This window comes from Labrus bergylta, chromosome 16, assembly GCF_963930695.1.
Source record: "Labrus bergylta chromosome 16, fLabBer1.1, whole genome shotgun sequence".
Lineage (NCBI taxonomy): Eukaryota > Metazoa > Chordata > Actinopteri > Labriformes > Labridae > Labrus > Labrus bergylta.
In genome coordinates, this window is record NC_089210.1 from 14046314 (window position 1) to 14069875 (window position 23562).

The window sequence follows — 23562 nt, forward strand, 5'->3', positions numbered from 1 at the left end:
GTATAAAGGTGTCGTATTGTTTTAGAAGCATTTCTTTTTAGCAATTAGCTTAGCACAAACGCTGAAGCCAACATTAAACGGCAACCTTTGCTTAACATAGCTTACAAAAACAACATAGAAAACAAGTAATCGTAAGTGAGCTTTATTTGAGCCTGTAAAGAGTTTTGTTACCTGTTTCTATTCACGTTTAAGCTAAATTGCTGAGAGTGCTATAACTCCTCTCAGCTAATTTATTGTATATCAGCCAAAATGTTAAGATGTTCTCAAAAATTCAAAAGTTTTTAAGTCATAAATACAAAATACTCGTGCCCTAATTAGAGAAAATATAGAATAAGCGCTCGGTGAGAGACCCCTCATCCCAGTTATGCCCTTTTGTCCAGCTGATATGTGACATAATTACCACATGGCCATTAGTTACAACAAAACCGAACAGCTTTGCCACCTTCAACATGCTGTTGACTGATACCAACCAGTACCCTTTGGGTTCTACACCTCCCACAAACAGAGATAGAAGTGCTTCTAAGAAGGAGGTTGTCTTTAATGCTGGTATCTGTGTATCTGTATGGACATGGAAAAAACAAAGTTTGAGACCTAATGGTGTCATCACATCAGTTTGACCTACTGAGTGTGGGTTAGACCCCAAAAATCTAATGGAGTATTATTAATCTGCTGAAGGTCCCTGTCTAATCCAAAAACAAATAAAAGCCCTGCACAGTCACACACATACACATAGGAGTACATAGAATGCAATCTGACAGCAGCATGTAGCCTACATTATACATAGAGGTGAGAGCCTATCTAATCCAGACCCTCTTTAAGGGATGTGACCATTCATCAAACATGTCACACCATTAAATGACATCAGCTTAACGCGGAGATTCCCTGATTAGAATCATCCGGTCTAAAGCCTAAAGCAAGTAAGCGTTTCCAGAACCCGCTCTGTGGAAATGGACATGCTACGTGGTTTGGTTATTACACAGACCACCTTCAAAGGAACTCAGACATCATGGATATTTATAGTATTCCCATTGCTTTAGCAGCATTTTTTTTACAATATGTCTAAATCTTTGCCATCAAAGTGAAAGTCTATCGTCAGCCCAAAGACGCACCAACATTAAAACTTCTTGACAATGTATTTTTCTGTTAGACTTGGTTCAGTTGTGAAGAATCAACCAAAGGGGTCAAGTGTGGAGTCAGCCATCTGTTACTGCAGGGGGCTCTGGAGGCTCACTGGCTGCAGACACCTTGCTGGAAATCCTGTATCAGCCAAAAAAAAAAATGAAACCCACTGTACAGTGTGTTCCTATGAGGAAAATAACTTATCCAACCAATATCATTTTTTGTACCAGGCTCTAAACATGTTTATTTTTGCTGCAATAACGAGCATTTTTGGATGGGATGTGTATGTGACTCAAGCAACAAGATTTTGCCCTTCTGCATTGGCTTCATTTTTCAACACTGGAACACTGGTTGCCCCCCCCCCCCCCCCCCCCCCCGCACACCTTCCTCTCTTGAGTCTATGTGTACTCAAGAGTTTATCCCGCAACATTTCTGCTTTCTAACCTCTCTCAATTTTTCAAAAGCATCTCCAATATTTATCCTAGTTTTACCACGTTTCTGGTCGTGGAGCTTATTCGAAAAATGTGGAAACCAACACCTGTTGGTTTGCCGTTTGCCTGGTAAACCGAGGGGCACCCAAAACAGCTATATGGGGGTGCCTACCTTCTCTGGTCAAAACAAATATATTCCAGGCCAGAATCGAAACTTTGAAGGAGGACATACTTTGCTGCTGCATTGTTGTGAGAGAAGCCAGTATTTCAACATAGCATGTTTCATTAATGTCTATAGATATAGTAAGGTCATCTTATTAAATAATTCAGTAGATACTTTACATATTGGTCCTTTAACATTATTTGAATTCATTAGTGTCATTTGAGTATGTTAGCATGTCAGCAATAAGCATGAAACATTTCAACACACTGTAGTTTCCGTTTCCTTCATCTTTCTTGTGCATTCTGGTATTTTTTAGAGTACCGTTAATGTTTTATAGAAAGTTAGGGTTAGCTTCAATAAGGCATTGTTTTATAACCCTGAATGCAGCTTTTAAAAAAACCCACATGGTATCCAACACCTATAACAGTCATCAATGCTAGCTAGCTTTTAAACAATAATATTGAACATTACTGCTCAAAGCTACACTTCAACTAAACAGTATGATGCAGGATTTTAGACGTGGCAAATAAACGACCAATCATGAGAAGATTTTTGCTTTTAAAATCACTATTGCATTAATGTTACTGTTGTTGCTAAGGGGATACATATATTTAACTGAATTGTTTTAGTAATATGTAAATACTCTCAGGGTTACCAACTGTGTATCCTTCTACTTTTCCTATTCGGTTGCAACAGCATCAATGAAGTACAAGTTCTTCTCGAGCTGCCCTTCTGCTTTTAGCTCTAGAGAATCAATACTGAGTGTAAAGGTAAAAAAGCTTCATGGTTTTCTTAGGCAGCCCAATTGTCTGCCAATTCACACCTTCTGGGTAAGAGGTTGACCTCCTCTGCTTCCAGTGTGAACTGCAGCTTCAATATCAAATCGACAGCATGGACAGGAAATTATCTGCTGCTGAATGGAAAAATTGATTTATTTTTTCCATGAGGACTTTAAAGAGTGGAGGAACATGACCCTGATAGGTAAAAAGCCCTAATTGATTCTCGCCAGAATCCTGGTTGGGTCATAGCTCTGCCTGTAAAGTGTAATATATCTTAGATTGGGGTTAGAGAAAATTATATCATTGCCATTTTCTATTGATATAATATCTATCTTTCTATAGAAATGTATCTCTTCTTCTCTCTATCCTATTTTTGTAGCGCCCATCCTATATTTACTTAACTCAACTTGAACAAAAATAGGAAACAAACCTCATTCAGGCAAGGAAATATAAATAATAAATTGTGAGAGCTGGTCATAAATACTGTGTTTAGAATAGTTAATGCTGGAGTAATTTGGTATTTTGTTGTTTCTACACTGCTGTCATAGATAGCTTCCACACATTGACAAAGTGGTCTGAACCCACATCCATTGAGTACAATTGGAGCTCTAAATCATTGGCCATGTGAACTCATTACTGTGGTTCAGAAATGTATAGACTTAAACAAGATCAGTGTCTTATGACAATCATTATGATTACTGATATGAATGTGAACACAGTAAGGGGTCGATATGCTACAAAGCTCCTGTCTTAAAAATGCAAAATGAATAAATGAATGAGAACCTTTTTTTGAAACAATAATCTCGGTCAATGCATGTTCAGTTGGAGTTTACACTCACAACCATGGGATGTAAAGATTGATAGCACTCTCATTTCTTTGCATTTATCATGAGGCCGGGCCATCAGCTGTCTAGCTTAGCCAATGAGAAAGACTTTCCTTGCTCTGCATGTACAGTAGCATAGTTTTTTGCCCCATTGTCCTTATTTATAAGAGATCATAAGCTTATACAGATCTAATAATCTCTCCAGCTTAACCTTGATACAATATATATCATGTTTTGCCAGAGTTACTTTATATAAAAAGGTCCTGTTAACCCTTAAGATAATTTGATAAAATTGTTGATCTGTATCGTGATTGTTGAAAACCTGGCTCAGGACTTGAGACTTCTCAACTGAAGCACAAAACCTCTTAATTATACATGGCATGTTAAGCATCTGTTAGGTAAAGCGTCAATGACCGAAGTCTTGTTGGTGGAGATACAGGAGTCATGGCAGCTCAAGAACAAAAAAAGTGAACTAAGGACAGCAGCCCTTTTGTTTCAGCCACAACTTCTCAGAGTGCAGAAAACCTGCTTTGACAGGCCTCAACACACAGGTACTTCTGGTACACAGACAACTAACAAAGTTGTGAGTAGAGAGAGCTAGACAGGCTGCCACAACCTTTACAGCTCACTTATAATTAAAAGGTATTACTTTTTCTTTTGCCAGGCAGCCAATTAGGACTTTAGACCAGTGGTTCTAAAGACCCTGTAAGATGGTTGCAGGATGTCTTGCAAAATCACAAATAGGAGCGATTCATGCTGAAATCAAAGTAATTTGTAAAAAGAAAAATCCTGTAAGTTTGCAGATGACTGCAACAGTGGAGATGTCTGTTGCTCTATAGAAATAAAAATGCATACAGACGTCACCAGTGTGTCTGTTGATTAAGTTTTCTATGTCCACTCAGTACCACAGTCTATTTAAAGAGATGACTTTTGTTCTGCTTCTAGCCTTTCTTACAATAAATTACTAACATATTAAAATGGTTTAGGCTGTTGTGTTCTTTGTGTCGTCTTCTGTTTGTGCCAGTGTTTGGCGAGACCTATTAGTGTGTGTGCATGGCTGTGCACTAGTTATATGCATTAACCCCCCCCCCCCCCACAAAATGTCCAAATCTAACAAGCTTCCAGCAGTTGTTTCTTTGAATGCAGGACAATCGTAAAATTCTTCATAGGCTTTAAATTTGAGTCAGGTTCCCTGTCTTGTTTAACAAGTTGTTTTCTGATGGATGGTGCAAACTTGCTCAAATCTGGTGATTCAGCACAGACCACATTTTGAGATGAACATTTTAAGTATATTGCCCGGGCTAAAAGTCATTTTGTGAGATGTTGTCAGAGTGAGGATGAAGAGCTGCTCAGGAGAGCTGTCTGGAAAGGACTCCATATCTTCAGCACACTGTGCAGGTAGCCAGGCGTGGATATCTGATATGAAAGCAGGACGGACTGCTGCTGCGCACTGAATGCAAAGTGCGAAAACAAAGATACAAACAATCTGTTTTCACTGCCAAAGTAGACAGTAGATTTACATGAAAATGTAAACAATAATTCAATCAGTTTATTTTCCACTATCTTTTTGAAGAAATAATCCATGACATTCTTGTTATTGTGTTTATTTGTTTGTATATCCATGTTTATTTTTTGTATATTGCCTCCCTAGAGAAACACTAAAAGATTATTTTATAAGGGTGTCATATTTTGCTTCTCTGGGTGGTGGCTGTCTTATTTAATCATCCGTTTGCCCTCACTTTTCTTTCCTCTTTTTTGTTTAAAAACAAACTGCATTGCTGCTATTTTGGAAAACTTCTAAGTACTATTTTAGGCGACACACTGTTCTTCATATTTACTTTAGTTTAAACAAACAACACTATGTTTCGAGATCCTAACCTTAACCTTTTGAATTGAATCCACCTTGATATTGAATAGTCTCTATTTACAATGCAGTAGCTACTTACAGCTAAAAAGAATCATTCATGCTTTACTATTGTTCCAGTTCCAGTCAGTGCTCAATGGAGCTTCCGTTCAGCATTTTCACTTTTTAAAGCTATTACAAACCTTTGACTCATTTATTATAATCATGTGGTTACACCCTCATTTCAACTTCTCTCTCAGGTATCCACGTTTAACTGCCAAGGCTATTGTGAAGTCTTTTCTGATGTATGGCCAAATGTTGATTTCAACAGAGTCTTTTATTAATATGTTAAACCCAATAATCTACATCAATCATCCATTGTGTCTTGCATGCTGTTGTTAAATGGAGCATTTTCCCTCTCAATAGGACACCTGAACCCCTGAACACATGATAATGAATCATGATAATGAATGTACTGTATGCTGCTAGACTAATAAATTGTGCATGTGCATGTGTTTGCATTGAGATTTTGATTAAAAATGTAATTATTCATCACGCATTCATTAGAGTGTAAAAAAATCATATTAACCCTCTACTGATAGAATAAAACTAATAATGATACATCTTTTTAACTTAAAATAGCAGATGAGGCGAAGGAATCAGAGCGAAAGATATAACCAAAATGGGCAGGACCATATAGTCCCCTACTGCGGTTTAAAGTACAGATGTTCATTTATAAAATATCACCATTCAGAGTAGGCCTGCACAGTTTGTGATAACATTGTGCAATTTGCTATAGCTTTGTGTAATATTGTGAGAACGATATGAATTACGATAAATAAACCAAAATAAAGAGTACATATTAGGTACAAATGACACTTTTTTGTCTGTCTGCTGTTCTTCGTGTTTAACAGAACACCTGTGTTTGAAACATGTCTCTTCAGAATATTATTTTAAAAAAAACGTGTTCCCCCCACTAATTTGGCACTAATTAATCCAAGCATAATTGATAGTTAGCTTGAGCTTAAACTGACTTCATCAAAAGTGGTTTGAAAGCATGGATATCATATACTGACCTTTGAACAACTGGTAAAATGTAAAAATGCGAGAAAGCATGAGAAAGCATTGCTTGACTACATGGAAACCCTTTTTTAATATACTGCGATAAACTCAGACTTTCACGTCGTGTTTAATGCTCATATCACGATAACGATAAAATTGTGATTAATTGCCCAGCCTCCATTCAGAGTGCTGTAGCAGCACTGGTAACTGATTATAAGACAGTAACAATACTGATGTACATTAATACTGATAAAGATAAAGATAAAGATAAAAGATAAAGATAAACTTTATTGATCCCCCGTGGGGGAAATTTGTGCATTACAGCAGCTCCAGAAAACAGGGGATGGGAATATACTTACAAAAAATTAAAATAGAAGTTAAGAAACAGATCAAACATATTTACATCATTTAAATAAAAAAATACAATAATGTAAAAAAATACAATAATGTAAATGTAAAATTACACAGTAACTTGTTATTAACAAAACACACACAGTGTGTAGCATGAGGTGGTGATGCTGTTAAAGAGTCTGATTAAACTGTATGATTAAACAGTCTGACTGCAGATGGGATGAACGACCTGCGGTAGCGCTCTGTTTTACAGGGTGGGTGTCTGAGTCTGCTGCTGAAGGAGCTGCTCAGGGCCCCCACAGTGTCATGTAGGGGGTGAGAGGGGTTGTCCATGATGGATGTCCTCCAACATCCTCCTCTCACCCACTCTATGTTATGTTATGTTATGATGTCTCTAACTGACCGACTACAGCAAAAAAGATCACTTGTGACAAGATTGAGTCTATTTATTTTGTTATTATTATGCCTTAAATCACTATCGCATGTTAAATTTCAGATTAAATTATTCATAGAGCCTTATTTATAGAGCCTTTTTCCCCCACATTTACCACTGCAAAGATTATTGATGTGTGTTGTTGAAGCAGAATAAGACTTTTGTTTATCTAAATACAGGACTAATTCAGCATAGAAATGAGAGGTATAGCCTCCTGCTTTGTCCACTGGGGCTACAAAATTCGACCAAACTGGAAGTTCTTCACGGGAGCTGTAAAAACGGTATTAAAGAAAGAATATAAGTGAAACATTTTCAGTGAAAAATGAACCGGTTGCAAGCAACATTACAATTAGTGTAACTGTAATTAAACTTTACATCTAGCTATATAAGCAACTAGTCAACCAATCAAATGCAATTATCCCAAGTGCAGTAAACATCCTTAATCTTACAACATGAACTGATGAGATCTGAACCCTGATATGGATTAATTTTTAAAGTGTAAACATATAGCTGCTATGTTGCCTGTGTTATTGACTGCCTGAATGTTTTTATACTGTTTTTTTTTTTTGTATCTGGAGCCTAAGGCAAATAAAGGAGGACAATAAAGATTTATTCTACTCTATTTTAAGATTTATCATCTGTGAAATAAAATAAACATGTTCCACCCTCCGTCGAGAACCCTAATCTGCCTTTGCCAATGGAGCTTTAAGGAGCCTTATTAGGGCAGAAATCCAGAGTCTGGCAGTGGGGGCAAAAGGGCCGACATACACGCGCACGTTGAGACGCGTGATAGTGAAGACAATTTGAAGTCCTCTTTTCCTCAATTGTTACCTGCTTAAGTCATCCCCAACCCACACACGCACGCACACACACACACGCACGCACACACACACACACACACACACACACACACAGCATCCCCTCTTTCCTCACTCCCTCCCTCCCCTCGCCTGGGCAACTCTAAATACATCCTCGGGGAACTCTCTCTCTCTCTCTCTCTCTCTCTCTCTCTCTCTCTGACTCACACAAACACATGAGACGCTCATATAGGAGGATCCCAGCAGAGGAGCAGGCAGTGAACGGCGGAGTGCGCACCGGACCAGCTCGTTAACTTGTCCACGTCCTATAGCCTATCACCCCCCCTAATTCTCGAGCAGCTTCAGCAACAACGAATCGGCCAGACTAACGGTTACGAAGAGACTCCTTCAGACTCAGACTGGTCGTCATCGTCTGTTTTACTCCGGAGACTGCGGATTTTATCCTTGATACTGAGAGTGCGCACGTCTCCCCGAGATAAACAAAAGTCTACGGATATTAAGTCTTCTTTTATTCATCCAATAGCTGGGAAATAAAATCCGCAATCTCTGCTTCGGCCCGGCTGTCTCCTGGTCCTCCTCTCTGGTTTAACTGCACCGGTCAGACTTGGAAAGAGCAACAGCCTCTACCGGCATCAGTAAGGTAAGAGATGCTCATGTTAAGTCAAGACATACAGAATACTTAAGGTGTATGCTATGATAACTCCGTGGACTCCCCATATATCCTAATTACAGGCCTTACTGCAGCAAACATTGGTTATGCACGAAATAGATTCAAGATGGGCATCTCAGTGGCCCGAAGAACGGATTTCGAAATGTAACTTATGGAGGGGAAAAATAATTATTTGGATTCAAATACAAAGTATGTAATCAGTAGTCCTCAAAGTGCAACAACTTCAGAGGATTTCACACTTTGTACTGTCTGCCTATTCCCCCTTAGACACACACACACACACACACACACACACACACACACACACACACACAGAGACACACACACACCCACACACACACACACACACACACACACACACACACACACACACACACACACACACACACACACACACTTTATGGATCCTACAAATATTTTAGAACTTAAATTACCCCTCTGCACACTGTCTCCTCCCTGACTCCTTCTATCTCTCATTCCCCCTCTCTATCTCTTTTCACATGACCCCTGGTTTAAGGATGGCTCTGAGCAGGGACGAGTTTAGTTAATGACAAAAACAGAACTTTTCATTTTCTAATGTGGAACTTAATCAGTAATTCAAATTCTATTTGTAATTACAAATTGCTAGAACCTTATTGCAGATCATGAAACGGAAAACGCATAACAGAAACTCACTGCTTCATCTGCAGTCCTTTCCCGTGCTGTTATAGAAATGTGTCACTCTGCAAGTCAGTTTTGTATCATTATGGGTTTTTTTTCTTACTTTTTAAATGTTCATATATTTGTGGCTGTTTGGCATCTCTAAGTAGTTATTTTATTTTATTTTTTCAAGTCTTTAGGTGTGTCTTTTTTGAGGGTCTTTTAATTGTTTTGTTTGTAATATTTCGTTTTGTGTCACTTTGAAATCAGTTTGACACTCTGCAGTTGTAAAATACAGAGGTTCTATACCAATGAGACAACCGCCTTTGCCTCCCCCTCAGGTGGCACTCCTCCTCTTATAGGCCTACCTGTTTTTTGCCCTGGAGTGGAACAGACACAAGAAGAGAACACACCCTGATTAAAGAACTCTGATTAGGCGCCTTACGATGAGAGACCTGTGTCGTAGAAATACAACATCTGACCTTTTTGTGTTCTGATATACCACAAACATCCAGTCCAGTTCAGGCGTGTATTGATCGGATCTGATCGACTGCACATCTCCCCACGTTGCCAGGGCTGTGCTGGTATGATATAAGCTAGACTGGTCCCAGTCCCTTCAGAGGTCATTGAAGTGCAGGACAGATCAGCTTGTTGTAAAAGCTCAAACACTGACTGTCAGCGTCTGGTATTTATTATCCTGAGAAGCATCATCTTCTCCGTATTACAGCAAGGAGCCTCTTCTTTCTGTCTTAGCCTCCTCTCTCAGTTGGTCAGAGCAGCTCTGCCTGTTCCTTTCTATTTTTAGTCTCTATTTACAATGCAGTAGCTACAGAGGCAAGAAGAGTCTCACTCTGTTTCCTTCATCTGTCTGTTTTTCCTCCTTTCTCTAATTATTTGACATATCCTCTTTTTTTTCTTTTTCTATTTTACTCAACACTTTTTTTTTTTTTTTAACTTTCCCTTTCACCTTCAGTTTTCTCCTTGAAGCTCCTTTCTCCACCATCATTATAGAAGCCAGACAGAGCCATTCAACATATTAACCACTGGTAGCAGCTCCCCTCAAACTGCCACCTGCTCCACAAACACATGCACATATACAGTACATGTGCGAGGATGGGAAGACAGTGGAGGAGACAGGGGGTAGAGGTTAATCTCTGGATGCTTTCGACCCAAATCACCAAGCGACCTACATACCCTCCCCTAAAACAACCCCCCACAGTCCCCACCAAAGTACATATTTTACAAATCAGCACAAACATACAAATACACAGCTGCCTTTTTCATGCCGAGCCTCGACAGCACAATACATTTCAAAGGCTTCGTATGTCAATAATTACCTTTGACAAAAGCTGGAGCTGCTAAATGTGGCCTAAATTGCCTTTAAGTAGAGAAAAAAAGGGTTGATTAGGAGATCTTAAAGAGTCTTTTTTTAATAAAGCAAATGTAATTAACTCGTTCTCCATCTTTCGTCTGATACCTGAGCATAATCTTGAAGCAATCCCTTCATGGCAAAGTGTCCCAGTTTAGATTTAAAGCCGCAAATGTGCCGCAGTAACCACTGCATCCACACCCAAATCACTGCCAAACCCCACACAGTGCTGCCTCGACCGTTAATCCACATTTATTCTCCTGACACTTCCTGAAAGTTGGCGCTACACGTTTAGAATATATTGTTACAGTGACCTTTGACATCAGTACTTGACAGAATCATTGCCATATAAATACTAAGAAAAACGAGACCACTTCCAATAGGACTGTGATGCGCTGGTTTTTACTCATTTTTGGTTTTAAGTCATATTTTATGTAGAGCATTGGGTGGTGCTTTCTACCACAGCCAATGTAAAGCCAATGGTAAAGGGGAATATGATTTGGTACAGCAGATAAAGAAAAGGTTAACAAGACTGATTTATAGTCACTTCATTAGGATGCCATAATAAATTAACAAAGTGTACATTGGTGTTTAATACACTTCACTGTGCATATTTTTGTTTTTAGGATTTTTCAGTAATTACTTAAATTTGACTTGAGTAAATCCTGAAGGGAAAGAAGGGAAAGAAAAAAGATTGTTATTTGTGGACTCTAAGATTTACTGATTATAATTCGTGAAAAAGGGATAGGGAGCACTTAGCTAGGAGGCATCTGTGGAAGACAGCAGGAGACAGATGGAAAACAGCTACTAGCCAGTAATGAAATGAAGAAGGTGAGAATGCCGCAGAGAGGAAACCTGCTGCAACCAATCGTTTAGATTTAAACATCACAGAGTAGGACATGGTTTGCTTTCATTTCTTTATTCACAAAATGTTAACACCATGTTGTGCCTAAGGCTTAAAGTTGACTTATTTAATTAACTGGTGGCTGAGTTGATGAAGACAAAGACGTTTAAACATGGGTGGCTACTAAGCAAATGCTAGCTATAGAGTAATTTGAGAAGGAGAGGGAGACAGGACAATGGAAATGATGGAGAGAGAAAAGAAAAGAAAAATGAAAGAGAATGGGCAGAAAATAATGAAAAGAGTCAGGTGGATGGACGAGTGAAAGGAGAAAAAGGAGTGTCATTATTTCAAACATCACATTGATTACGCTTACTATTTATAGCTTATCACAGTAGTTTAATCACATACGGTATATCAAAAATATCATTTGTGGAAACACCTCACTTCACAGAAAGATCAATTAATAAAGTATAGACTAAAAGTCAGTGGAGCAGAAGCCAGCCAGACTGCAATGATGTCATAAATTCAGCTGTCAATGCAAAATACAGAGAGGTGGCAGATATAGGCCAACCCTCAAAATGCATTTTCATTTTTGAAACATAGGTGCCTGCTTCCCGGCATAGGTCTTACACATGCACTTGTTTTTCAATTCAGACAAAAAGACTTTGGCTTATAAGCCGCAGTTACATAATGCTTAACCTTTTTAGAGTTTGTCAACTGAAATACTGCTATTGCTAGCTTAGTTTATCTGTCTTAGCTGGCTTACAACGTCATGAGTAGGTTTAGACACTGCTGTTTAGCTTACTTTGTATGTTGGAGGAATCTTTTTTAAAACAAGATACACATCTTCATGTTCGAGAAATTCATGATATCACTGGTGAAATAGACAACACATTCAGTTATGTAAGTTTAAATCAATACAGAATTGCCCTCAGGGATTAATAAAGTATTTCAAAAAAATAAACTGTCACAAGTTTATTTCCTTTAAACAGCATAATATTGTTGCCTTCACGAGTTGGTTGAAAGCGCAATCTTAAGCTCACTACGATATTAATAGAATTTGAAATAGTAAAAGGTACTGTACAGGGGTCTTTCTCGCAGCCATCATACAAGAGTCAGCAAAGCTAAAGTTACGTTAAATTTAATCTACTGGTATACTGATTTTGTTTACTGAACTGGTGTTAGCAGAGTATCCCTTTCAGCTGTATCTGAAACAGTTAATGTTAGCTTTAAAAGTACCTTAAAAACATTACTTTTTTTATATGAGACTCATTAAGTTTCTAAATTCTGTTGCTAGCAAAGTTTATCAACCATAGCTAGCTATTTAAGCTAATAGCTTCATGAATTTGGACATCAAAGATGAAAGACTTGGTTAAAAAGAACCCTTTAAAGGGTTAAATAACTGAAGCTACTGTTACCTAATATGAAATCAATATAAGTGATTCAGACTGTTTTCTGAGCCTTTTTGACAAGTACGTATCAATTTCTAGCTGTTCCTTTTACCTAATAACGCCGGTTTACCGCCACACTTTTCTTTCAGAAAGATCGTGTGAGAGAGACTGAGGTGTGGAAAGATTCAAAAGGAGCAAGAATTAGATTGATTGTACAGGAACATTTTTTATTTTAAATAGGCAAGAAAATGAGACTTGAAGGAAGCAAAGGCTCTGAAAAAGATGGAGGGGGCTTACTTAAAAGAGAAAAAGATGGAAGGAGGAAAAGCAGGATGGAGGGAAAATAGGGAGGAAGGAGATGAGTGATAACGTCAGAGAGAGGGAAACATTGAATCCTCCTGTCTTCTCAGGAGGATGCTGCTAAGACCTGATCTGGCCATCACTTTGCCTCTATCTGTCTGTCTCATATTGGTAAGACACACTTGTTATGTTGCACCTGGTGTTTTCTTTAACCCCACAAAGGGACCCACATTATGTACACACTCCTCATATAATTATAAATATGTCACAGTCTTACTGTCTGCAAGTCTATGTCTCGCCTTTTCTGCCTACAGTAACAACATTTTCCTTTTGGCTCCTCTTGAATTGCTTGTATAAAGCAGTAATTGTTGTACTTTGGGAGCACGACATTTAGATTAAAACACTGTTATCTAGTTGAAATCAGCCAGCCATTTACAGTTCATGTGCATTCTGGGCTCTTAATTGTTCCGAGGCGGGATTGATTAGCTATAATCCTTCATACATGCAGAAAAATAACTGGTAGTTAAGTTTTAAGGTTGCCTTAATGTTGGTGATCTTAGCGTTTTGATCCTAAAATAAAAAGAAACATAAAAACACAGCTGTGTACAGTGGTCAACAGTGTTGGGGAAACTTTCAGAGTAGCATTTTAGAGGTTTTGAAGCTTTTTTGTATCCTACAAACATGTGAGTGGCATCAATCCTGTCATGTAACTTAAGCAAGGCATTAGTGCTTCCTGCAAAACTTTCAACGATTTATTCAACACTGCATACTGATACAAAACTTGACTTTTTTAATGTGACATCAAAGGACATTTTTAATTTCAAACGTATATTTTCCCAATTTTCCCAACTACATTCTTTGAACACTGCTTTCATTAAAAAACAAGTCAAGAATCAGGAATGCAATCATTGTCTGTTGTAATGTTATGGTCTATGAGCTTAATTAGAATCCCGACCATAATGTGAAGTAGGTGACGAATTCTGTGCTGCTTTTTCCCGTATCACAATGCCCCCACACTCACTAAAATGCCATGAAGGACAATTGCATAATATCAAGTATCAGTTAATGTGCTTTAAAAATACCATTGTTGCTGTTTGAAGGACCTCACTGAGATCAATCCTGAGTGCAGACCAGACAAGCACTCTGCTCAGCCCGAATCCTCAAATGACTCACACAAGCACACACACATACACACTCAGAGGAACATAAACACAAAGGAACACACACAAGGGAAAGTGTATTGTTGAGAGGGCATAGTGGACATGTGTGGGTGGGGAGTGAGAGTAAGAGGGAGGGAGCAAGAGAGACAGAGAAAAGGATGCAGCAGAAGGGATGGAAGACAATAAGATAGTTGACAACACGCATGTTTGACTTTTTTTGACTGTAGAATCCTGAGTTAAAATTCAGACTCCTTTTGTAAAGATCTAATAATGTTATTTTCCTGATCCTTTATGGCACAAAAATACAGCATTCTAATCATTTTGACCACGATGTGAACCTCACTGGATTGTCTTAATTGTACATAAATGCTGATTTAATATTTCTGCAAAATGCACAATTGCCTTTATTTTTGATGGTGAGATTAGAAGACTGATACCACGTTCATGTCAATGACAAGCATAGGGTTAAAAGATGGGTTAGTTAACTGTAGCTTTGACTTTGACAGAAACTGGGCAAAACCAAAATCATGATGAACAACCATCTGCCTAAATAGCACTTGAAAAATGGGATAGAAGCAAACAAGACAAACTCAGTGGTGGTATGTCCACAGCAGTCAGCCGTCCCAAACAACTATCCAGAGGACCTTATGAGACCAGAGAGCTCAGCCCAACATTTCCCCTCTACTGACTTGCCGTGCAGGTTAAATGGATGGGACCTGTAACAGTGCACGTTACTGGTGCAGGCTGTGGAGAGAGCAGTTATTATATTGTGATGGATGAGTGGCTCAGGTTTTTGTTTAACAGTTCAAAGAACAATGCACAAGTTTTCCTGTAATGGTCAATCTTGAGGAGATGCAAGAATAGCTGGCTGTAAAATGTTGTGGGGTATTACGCTAAAAACTGAACGCTTTCTCTTATCCTAACCAATTAATAACACTCACGTCAGTTAAAAATGACACATACAAGTGTCTACTTTACTCATTGCCTTACCAATACCCTGCCTATTTAGAGGCACAAAATATACTCTTTTTGTTTCATGAAACATTACTGACCTAACTGTGATATACTCACATTGCAGCCTTTCAACAAGCGTCTGCAGAAACTGGGTGATTGATATTGTTTTCTCCACAGAAGAACATACTGTCCTTGTTCTCTTGTGAGGCTTAGACACAAAATATTCCCTCTTTACTCTCCCTTCAGGTATTTGTATTCTAGTCTGCAGCCATGAGTCTTGGTGTAAAATGATCAAACCACAGCAGGTGAAAGGTTGCAAAAGTAATTAAACTGAGTATATTCATGCAAGCAAGAGTGGAAATATGTAGCCCAATGACACAAAAGGAGACAACTGAATGTATCCTGAGGTGTTGAGTGGGTCTGCCTGTTTTGGCAGCACTCGTTTGTACTCTGGGAATTTAACAGCCTCTTTTCACCCTTCCTGTAGGTGGAATCACTAAGCTGCTGCAGGGCACAGTTGTACAATATCAAGTCCGCTACCCACTATTTTGTACTGTTCAAAAATAACCCTGACTTGTTCGCTTTGTGCAGGAAGGAAAGCCCTACATCAAGCTGCAACCATGGATGAGATGGACCTGCCCCAGATGAAGAAGGAGGTGGAGAGCCTCAAGTACCAACTGGCCTTCAAACGAGAAAAGTCCTCCAAAACAGTGACTGAGTGAGTATTTAGTGCACAATAGCTCTAAAAATATCCAAGTTCAGCCCCCCGGAACAATTGTGAAAAGTTGCTTTGAGGACAAATATCAAATAGCTTTGCTGTTGCCGGATACACAGAGCAGGCTGAAAAATATTAAACCTTAAAGATTCAGAAAATAATGTTGCTTTATACTTACACAGTGGAACAATCTGTTAGCATATTGTAGACGTTTTAAAGTCCAGCAGAGTTCTTACTGTATTAACAAGGGATATAAAAAAAGTACACTAGATCCCTTGTTTAATCAGAATTAGTGTAGATTTAATTTCCATTTGAAATATTAATTAATATAAAAGAGTATTCATTAAAAGTGCATTTCATTAGCAATTACAAGCAGCAACACAACATCTACGGTAAGTTCATTAAATTGATGCTAACACATAAATGACTAAAATGGGCTAATTATGATAAGCATCATAATTGCGGTGTTTTTATTTCAAGGAACAATCTATCTTTCCTAACAATATTAAAGGTAGAATCTTTAGCAATGTTGGTTGCAGCTTTTAAACACAACATTCAAACTGGACCCCTTACCTCCTCCTGGGCTTATCGTTACCAGAAGTGCACGCCCGCTGCAAGCTAGCTGTGAACATGTGTTGTAATGGAAAAGACAATCATTTTGCAAGCTAGCACAAGCTGACCACCGGTGTTCAGCAAATATGTGTCCAACAGAAAGTAGGCCAACCCGGGGTCTGGTGAAAGTCAACCCAAGGTTCACCCTCGTTTTGGAACGACCATTATGGCCGTATGGCTTTATGGCGTTTTACCTCACTATGATTATATTTTCTCTTCTTTGCCACCATGTCTGCACCTGCAATATTCGCTGGTTTGAACGGCATCTAATCGCTGAATTGTATCCACTCCCAAACACACCTGCCTACTGTCAGGCTGGGGGAAACATCCAATTCCTGCCCAGAAATGTCCAGAGTAAACCAAAACATCACAATACAGGCAGAGGACAGTGTCTCAGCAGACACAGTCGCCAACACACATGTATGGAGGCCTATAAGTGTTGTTTGAGCGAACATTAGTTTTGTATTTTAATTTTTAGGAAAAAGCTACTGACTATATCTTTAAGTTAAAATAGATTCTTACTAAAGTTTTTTAAAATATTTTTTATGTGAGAGACAGGACAGTGGATAGAGTCAGAAATTGAGGATAGATAAAGTGGGGAATGACATGAAGGGAGCCACAGGATGGTTTAGGACCCGAGCTGCCTGCTTGGAGGACTGTAGCCTCAGTACATGGGGCGAGCTCGCTAACCACTCCACCACCGGCGCCTCACAGTATGTTTTTAAAAAATAATTATGATGAAGTTAATATTTAACTGCATAGTTTTGGGATCTTCCAATATCCATTGTAACAAAAAATAAAAAGGCTTTTAAACTTCTTCAGCTCAGTGTAGCAACGGACAATTGTAACCACTATTTGTTCAATCAGCATCTGTTAGCAAGGCAACTCAAGTATTTAGTGGTTTATTCAATTATTCACCACCAACAATAACTCAAGAAGCATTTAGTATCCGTATTGAGTTCTATGATTCTGTAAATAACAGCTTATAGCCTTCTCCTCAATGATAAAACATGAGACACAGACACAGCGCACTCTAAAGCAGAGCCACAGCCATCACTTCGTTCTGTCTCTCCTTCGTCTGTCTAACTGCGGAGCTGCTTGATGAAGAGTCAATCAGGGAAACTTAGAAGAATCACTTCATGTGAGGCTTCATCAGCAATGTGTGAGAGGATGGTCTTTTGACTGATGATGTTTTTCATATTGAGCTCTGAAGTATTAATGGTCAGTGTATAGAAACTCTTGAGAAATATTGAATAAATAGGAGAAGCAGCGAATGAAGAAGAAGAATGAATTGTTTCACTAGAAAAGTGTTGTTACTTTAAGGATAACAAACTGAATTTCAAGTGGTGTCATTTGAAACGTATATCTTAACAAGTTAAATTTGAGAAATTAAATAATATATTTTATTTTTAAATTCTTGAACAAAAAGCATTTTGGTACACTTAGGAGTTTGTTGTTTCGATTTTCATTACCTTGTAAGGAGGTGTTTAGGCAATTATAGTTAATTATATATGATTCAAAACATGTTGAAAGACTATATCCCAAGTGAAAGAGGTTGAACCAATTTTCATTATGAGGCGATACACGGTTTATCTATTAGTTCAATTAGTTCTCATTTTTAAGAAAATGTATTGTTTTTCTTCAGAAAATGATGGGAAGTTTTTTCTTTACAAAATAATAGGATATTGTTGGATATACACTCCTTTGCTTTCTTTTCACCAGCTTTAATTTATCTAATCCAATGGTCACGGAGAATGTTAAAGAGGTCATATTATGCCCTTTTTGGGGTTCGTATATTTAATCTATGTACCTACTAAAGTATGTTCACAATAGCTAAAGTTCGAAAAAAGTGTCTGTTTTCATGTACTGCCGCTCCATGCACCGGCTCACTTCTGACTCTCTCTCTAAGGCTCTGAAGTGCCCACGTTCAAAGTCCCCACGTGGGCCAAGTCTGATCTGATTGGTCGGCCTGTCGGCTCTGCCGTAATTGGTCAGTCGCTCAGCACGGTTCTCGGAAATGTCACGCCCATTTTACCATATTGGGAATGCAGCCACTTTGGCTCCGAGCGGAGCATAAACATTAGCACCTTAGCACTACTGTGCTACCGCAGGCTACGGCATATCGTGGGCGTGCTACAGAAGTTAACGGGCCTGCAACATGAGCTGCTGGGCTTGCCAAAACGAGCCAATGGGCTTAGATCAGTGATGTCACACTGACAAGACGTCACACTGGCAATTTTTTTTCGAGGGGGGCTAGAACCGAGCGTTACATGCGGCTAATGCTACAGCTAACAGGAGGACGTAGGAGAAGCTGCGTTACCGCATATTTTTGCACATAGATGTGCCTAAACATGCACAGGATACATGGAAAACACACGAAAGAGCATATAAAACAAGAAAAAGCATAATATGACCCCTTTAATATCAAACAATCTTTTGATGCGAGCAGAAAAATGACAATGACATATTTTTTGTGAAAAAAGTAATGAACGCTAATGGGGAGCCAATAACATGTAGTTCTGATTGATGTTTAAGCACATACAAGCAGGTATTCTGTATATATTTAAGAATAGGTATGGGTACACTGTACATATTGATGACGATAGGGCAGTAAAATTAAGTGAGGACAGAAGAGATTGTATACACTAATGATTGGCAGCATTGTCAGTCAAGCATGCATTATTTTTAACCTTTATAAACTTTAAGAACTTTACAATGAGATGTTCCAAAGCTTGTTCATCCCGCAAAACAAAACATGGCATCTAGATAAAATAATCAAAAATTGTTGGTGCAACATTATGCTGTCTTTTTACAGACAGACATAAACAAGGGACACACCAGGTGCAGTTCTCCTTTCAGGATTCAATAAATTAAAACCTACACTTTAGAAAACATTTGACATAAATATATAATTCATTAATTTTGAGCTGAAATTAATAGCAATCTGCACACCCACATTTATTTCTAGAATAATTATTTAAAACAGTATATACATATAGTTATACTCAATTAACCAGAGGGAATGCTGTTATAAAGAATAACTTCAGTGCTGTGATTCAGTCATATAGGCATATAGGCTGTAGAGCTGTTATTCAGTACAACAGCACTCCATCTTGTAGTTATATGCCTTCATCCATGTGAAAGAAGCAATAATAAGAACAGAGTACAGTTGCAGGAGTTAATGTCAGTTTTTGACTTATGGCTTGTGGTTGCTCAGATTCCCATCTTGCCTTTTATGGAAAAATAGAAAAACGAGGAAAGGGGATGGATTGTGGGCGATACACTTCTTCTGGAATTTGAAATATGTCTCTGTCCCTCTGTGTCTCTCCACAAAGCTTGGTGAAGTGGATAGAGGATGGCGTCCCAGAGGATCCCTTCCTGAACCCAGAGCTGATGAAGAACAACCCATGGGTGGAGAAAGGAAAGTGCATCCTTCTCTAGAAGAAACCACCAACCCCGCCATGACCCTTCATCTGACCAACACACAACCAGGCCTACAGATCGTCCCTGAACCCAACCCTGATGGCCCACGGCCAGACAGCGCATCCTAACCTCTCACACTGAATGTACAACAAATGATTACCCAAAACGTCCTGAACACACACCCCCAACAATGGCACAGAAACACACACACTGACAAAGAAACACACTCACCCAACTTCATGCAAAACTTTGGGATCTTCCCTGACTGCCACATGTTCACTGCAAGTTTATACCTGCCACGGTGATGCATCATTACTATGATATGTGATGACGATGATCAATACTCTTATTACCTTTCTCTATATGGATATACAGTATGATGACTTATTTATGCAGCTGCTAGTCACAAGCTTACTTTCCTCTTTATCAATATCGCCATAAACGTTTTTTTTCCACCCACCCGCAAAGAAGTTGTCATAAACTGTAGAGTCACATTCTTCCAGGCAGCAGACTGACTGTAGATCTGCAGCAGGGAATTCTTCAAAGTGACATGCATAAGTTCACTTCCAAATTTAATGCAACTTCTATATGTACTGCCCTGCCCCATACATAATATCACCTTTGTCACGTATGAAATTGAATTTTAATTGTACATTTTAACAGGCTGTTATGGTGCATATATGAATAATGAAAAACAGAGAGTTATTCAAGACATCATGGCAATGTTACACAGCAAAGTTTTCTTCAGATGAAAAGATAAATGCAGAGGACTTGCTAAATAGAAATAGGTTTAAGGGTTATCTAGAGTGTAACTAACTGTAAACTACCGTAACTAGCTGGCATAACCGAGTGTTGTACCTGAACATGTTGGAAGACTTAGGTGTTTTTAGTTGTTTCTGACTTTAACATTCATGATGAATGCTGCGTTAAATGTCTGCTTGCATAGAGACTGAAAGTACATGCATGATCTAGGAGGGAAACCAATTCTCCACAACAGCAAAATTAGACTTTTTAGTTCCCAGCAATCCCCTTTGTGTGACTCATTGTGACCGTTTTTTTTATACATAGTTTTGATTTCACACATCCGGCATAGCATGGTTATCACTTTTTGAATATGAGATCTGCAACCAGTGTTGTTTTGCTTCAGTGTCTTTTGGTCTGAAAGTGTCATAGCAGCTCTGTTTGTGTGTTGTCAGTGCAGAATGAAGCTATCCGTCTCTGGGGGGATGACTATACTGCTCACTCTCTTTCTCAGCTACAACCCCTGAGGACAACACACAAAACCCATCCGCTCAGTATGCAAACAACCCATGCAAGCACACTATCGCTCTCCACAATAGCGCTCCACACATGTACAGACAAACCCCTTTAACTTATTAACTTATTGATCAATATTTAGTTTATTTATTTATTTATTTATTGATGACAACCTTCCTTCACCTTAGCTTTACTTACTACGTCTGCATTCCTCTTCCTCATATCCCACCTCAAAAGGAAAAAACAGAAAATGACCAAAAATCGATTACATCTTGTCAGATCATCATCTACGACTGCCTTGTACACAGTTTCCTTAAACAGAGAATGTAAATATATGGCATGACTATGCTAACCTCAGAACTGGTTTGTGTGTGCATGCATGCAACTGTGTGTTTTTTATGTGCGCATATTTTTTTAAGTGCAGAAATTTGGACATCACGCTCCCATGCAGATCATGAAGCATGTACATGCACACACAAGTAGCTGTGTCACACACACAGGCAGGTCTGAGGCCGAGCAGATGGACAAAACACACACACCCTTATTAGTAGGAATGTGTATGAGGAGGGGAGTGGCAAGGATGTGGGATTCTCTAAATGACTTGGGACAGGGGAACCTCACATCATCTCAGTACTGTAATGAGTCTCATTCTATAATTATTTTTTTCAAAATGACTAATTTCCCTAAAGGCTAATCGGTGCTTGAATGATTTAAGTTCTACATTGTGTAAATGAAAGTGTTTTCCAATTCTGTAAACTCAATTATAACATTAAGACGGACTTTTACAAGCTAATACATTGTTTTTATTATCAGACATGGTTGCAGCCATCTAAGAGCTGCATTTGTTACTTGTAAAACATGTCTGAAGAGCAAAGATTCCATCCAATCACACTGACATAGTTCATACTTAATTTAAAAAAATACAGTTATAAAACTGTACCGGTTGTGTGGCCAATAAACTTAGGATGTCAAGCATACTGTATATGCAAGATGACAACTCCAAATAGAGTCACTTTAGAAGTCCCATTGTTCTTTGAGAAGCATTGTGAGACATAATGTCCATGATTTTTGACATTATGGTCTATTTTAAATTAAAAGTTTAGGTTTCGACATGATTGAATGATGCAGAAGCTTGTTTTAAAAATACAGCATTGTAATTTTAACATAAATGCATGTATGGGGACTTTTAAAACGGCTTCAATGGTACAAAGAACTGTTTTGTTTTAGTCTCAGGTATGTAGCTTCTTTAGTGTTAGGCTTACAGTTATTTCCCCCTTCAATGCAATTTTATGATTCAAAGGTTTCAACTTTTTTTAAGCTCTTAAAAACTAATAAAAAACAGTATGCATGCTGTCAGCTGTAGTCTCACATGGTCCTGAGTGAGGGCCAACTGTACATGAGAGGATTCCTGAGTCCACCTGTCCCTTGTCTGTTTTCTGTTCAGCAACTTTACTCACTTGTTTGTTTTGTTTTTATATAATCTGAACGTGCGTATGTATGGATGTATGTATGCCATTACTATTATAATGACAGCTTCAAAACTTGTCTAAATATCTAGCAACATATTACTTGTGAGAGTGATTTGGAAAAAAAATATTATGCATCTGATCAAGTCTTAGTGTAAAGATGACAATGAGCAATAAATGAAACATCATTTTGTATTGAATGTTTTACAAAAACATTTATCTGATTGAATAAAGTAGAAGATTTTTAGACAGCTGGGTGTCTTGCTTGTTTTTTTTTGTGATATACGTATATAGGCTACATGAAATTAAAGTGACGTAGCATAACTAAGTTACAGACACAAATACAAAAATAATTGCATGGACATAATAAGCGCCAAAGAAGGTTGTGCAGTTGACTTGCAGAAATGATCTGACATATGACCATAACCTTTATTTTGTTGGAAAACCCACATTCTGTGTTCATTGTAAATGACATAAGTGAAGTAGATTTGTAAAACTAAAAGTAAATAACCCTTTGATTAATCAGAAAATGACTAATTAAGTATCAAGCTATGATACGAAAAACAAAAAGGTACAGACTCAAAGGTTTCAGAAAATACTAAAGATAGCTGCTCTAGCCGTGAAAAAATGCATGGTGCAAAGATGGCTGGTTGAGTTTTCTCCACGAGGCAAATTAGATTAATAGCTAAATGTCAACTGTTCAAATAGCTAAATGTCAACTGTTCAAAATAAGCAACTTCTGTTAAATTGTCAATATTCATTAAGACCACATTAGCGTACATGGTCATACTCTTAGCCAGTTAGCCACTTATCCTGCAAGCAGCTTCCTGGCTATCATTTCTTAAACTATCACCTTCTTTTCCCCAATGAAGCAAAAATGCTATAGCCATGACATTTTTAGTGTCTTTGTTTGCCACATTTCTTAATCTGGGAAGCTAC

At 38.3% G+C, this 23562-nt stretch overlaps 1 protein-coding gene across 1 annotated transcript; it reads left to right on the forward strand.

Moving 5' to 3' along the window:
• The first annotated feature begins 8019 nt into the window (after positions 1–8019).
• gng13b (guanine nucleotide binding protein (G protein), gamma 13b) lies at positions 8020–22874 on the forward strand. Its single transcript, XM_020655088.2, has 3 exons — positions 8020–8463; positions 15742–15868; positions 19813–22874. The coding sequence occupies exons 2-3, from the start codon at positions 15771–15773 to the stop codon at positions 19916–19918; spliced, it is 204 nt and encodes a 67-aa protein (XP_020510744.1). The 5' UTR covers positions 8020–8463; positions 15742–15770; the 3' UTR covers positions 19919–22874.
• The last annotated feature ends 688 nt before the right edge of the window (positions 22875–23562 follow it).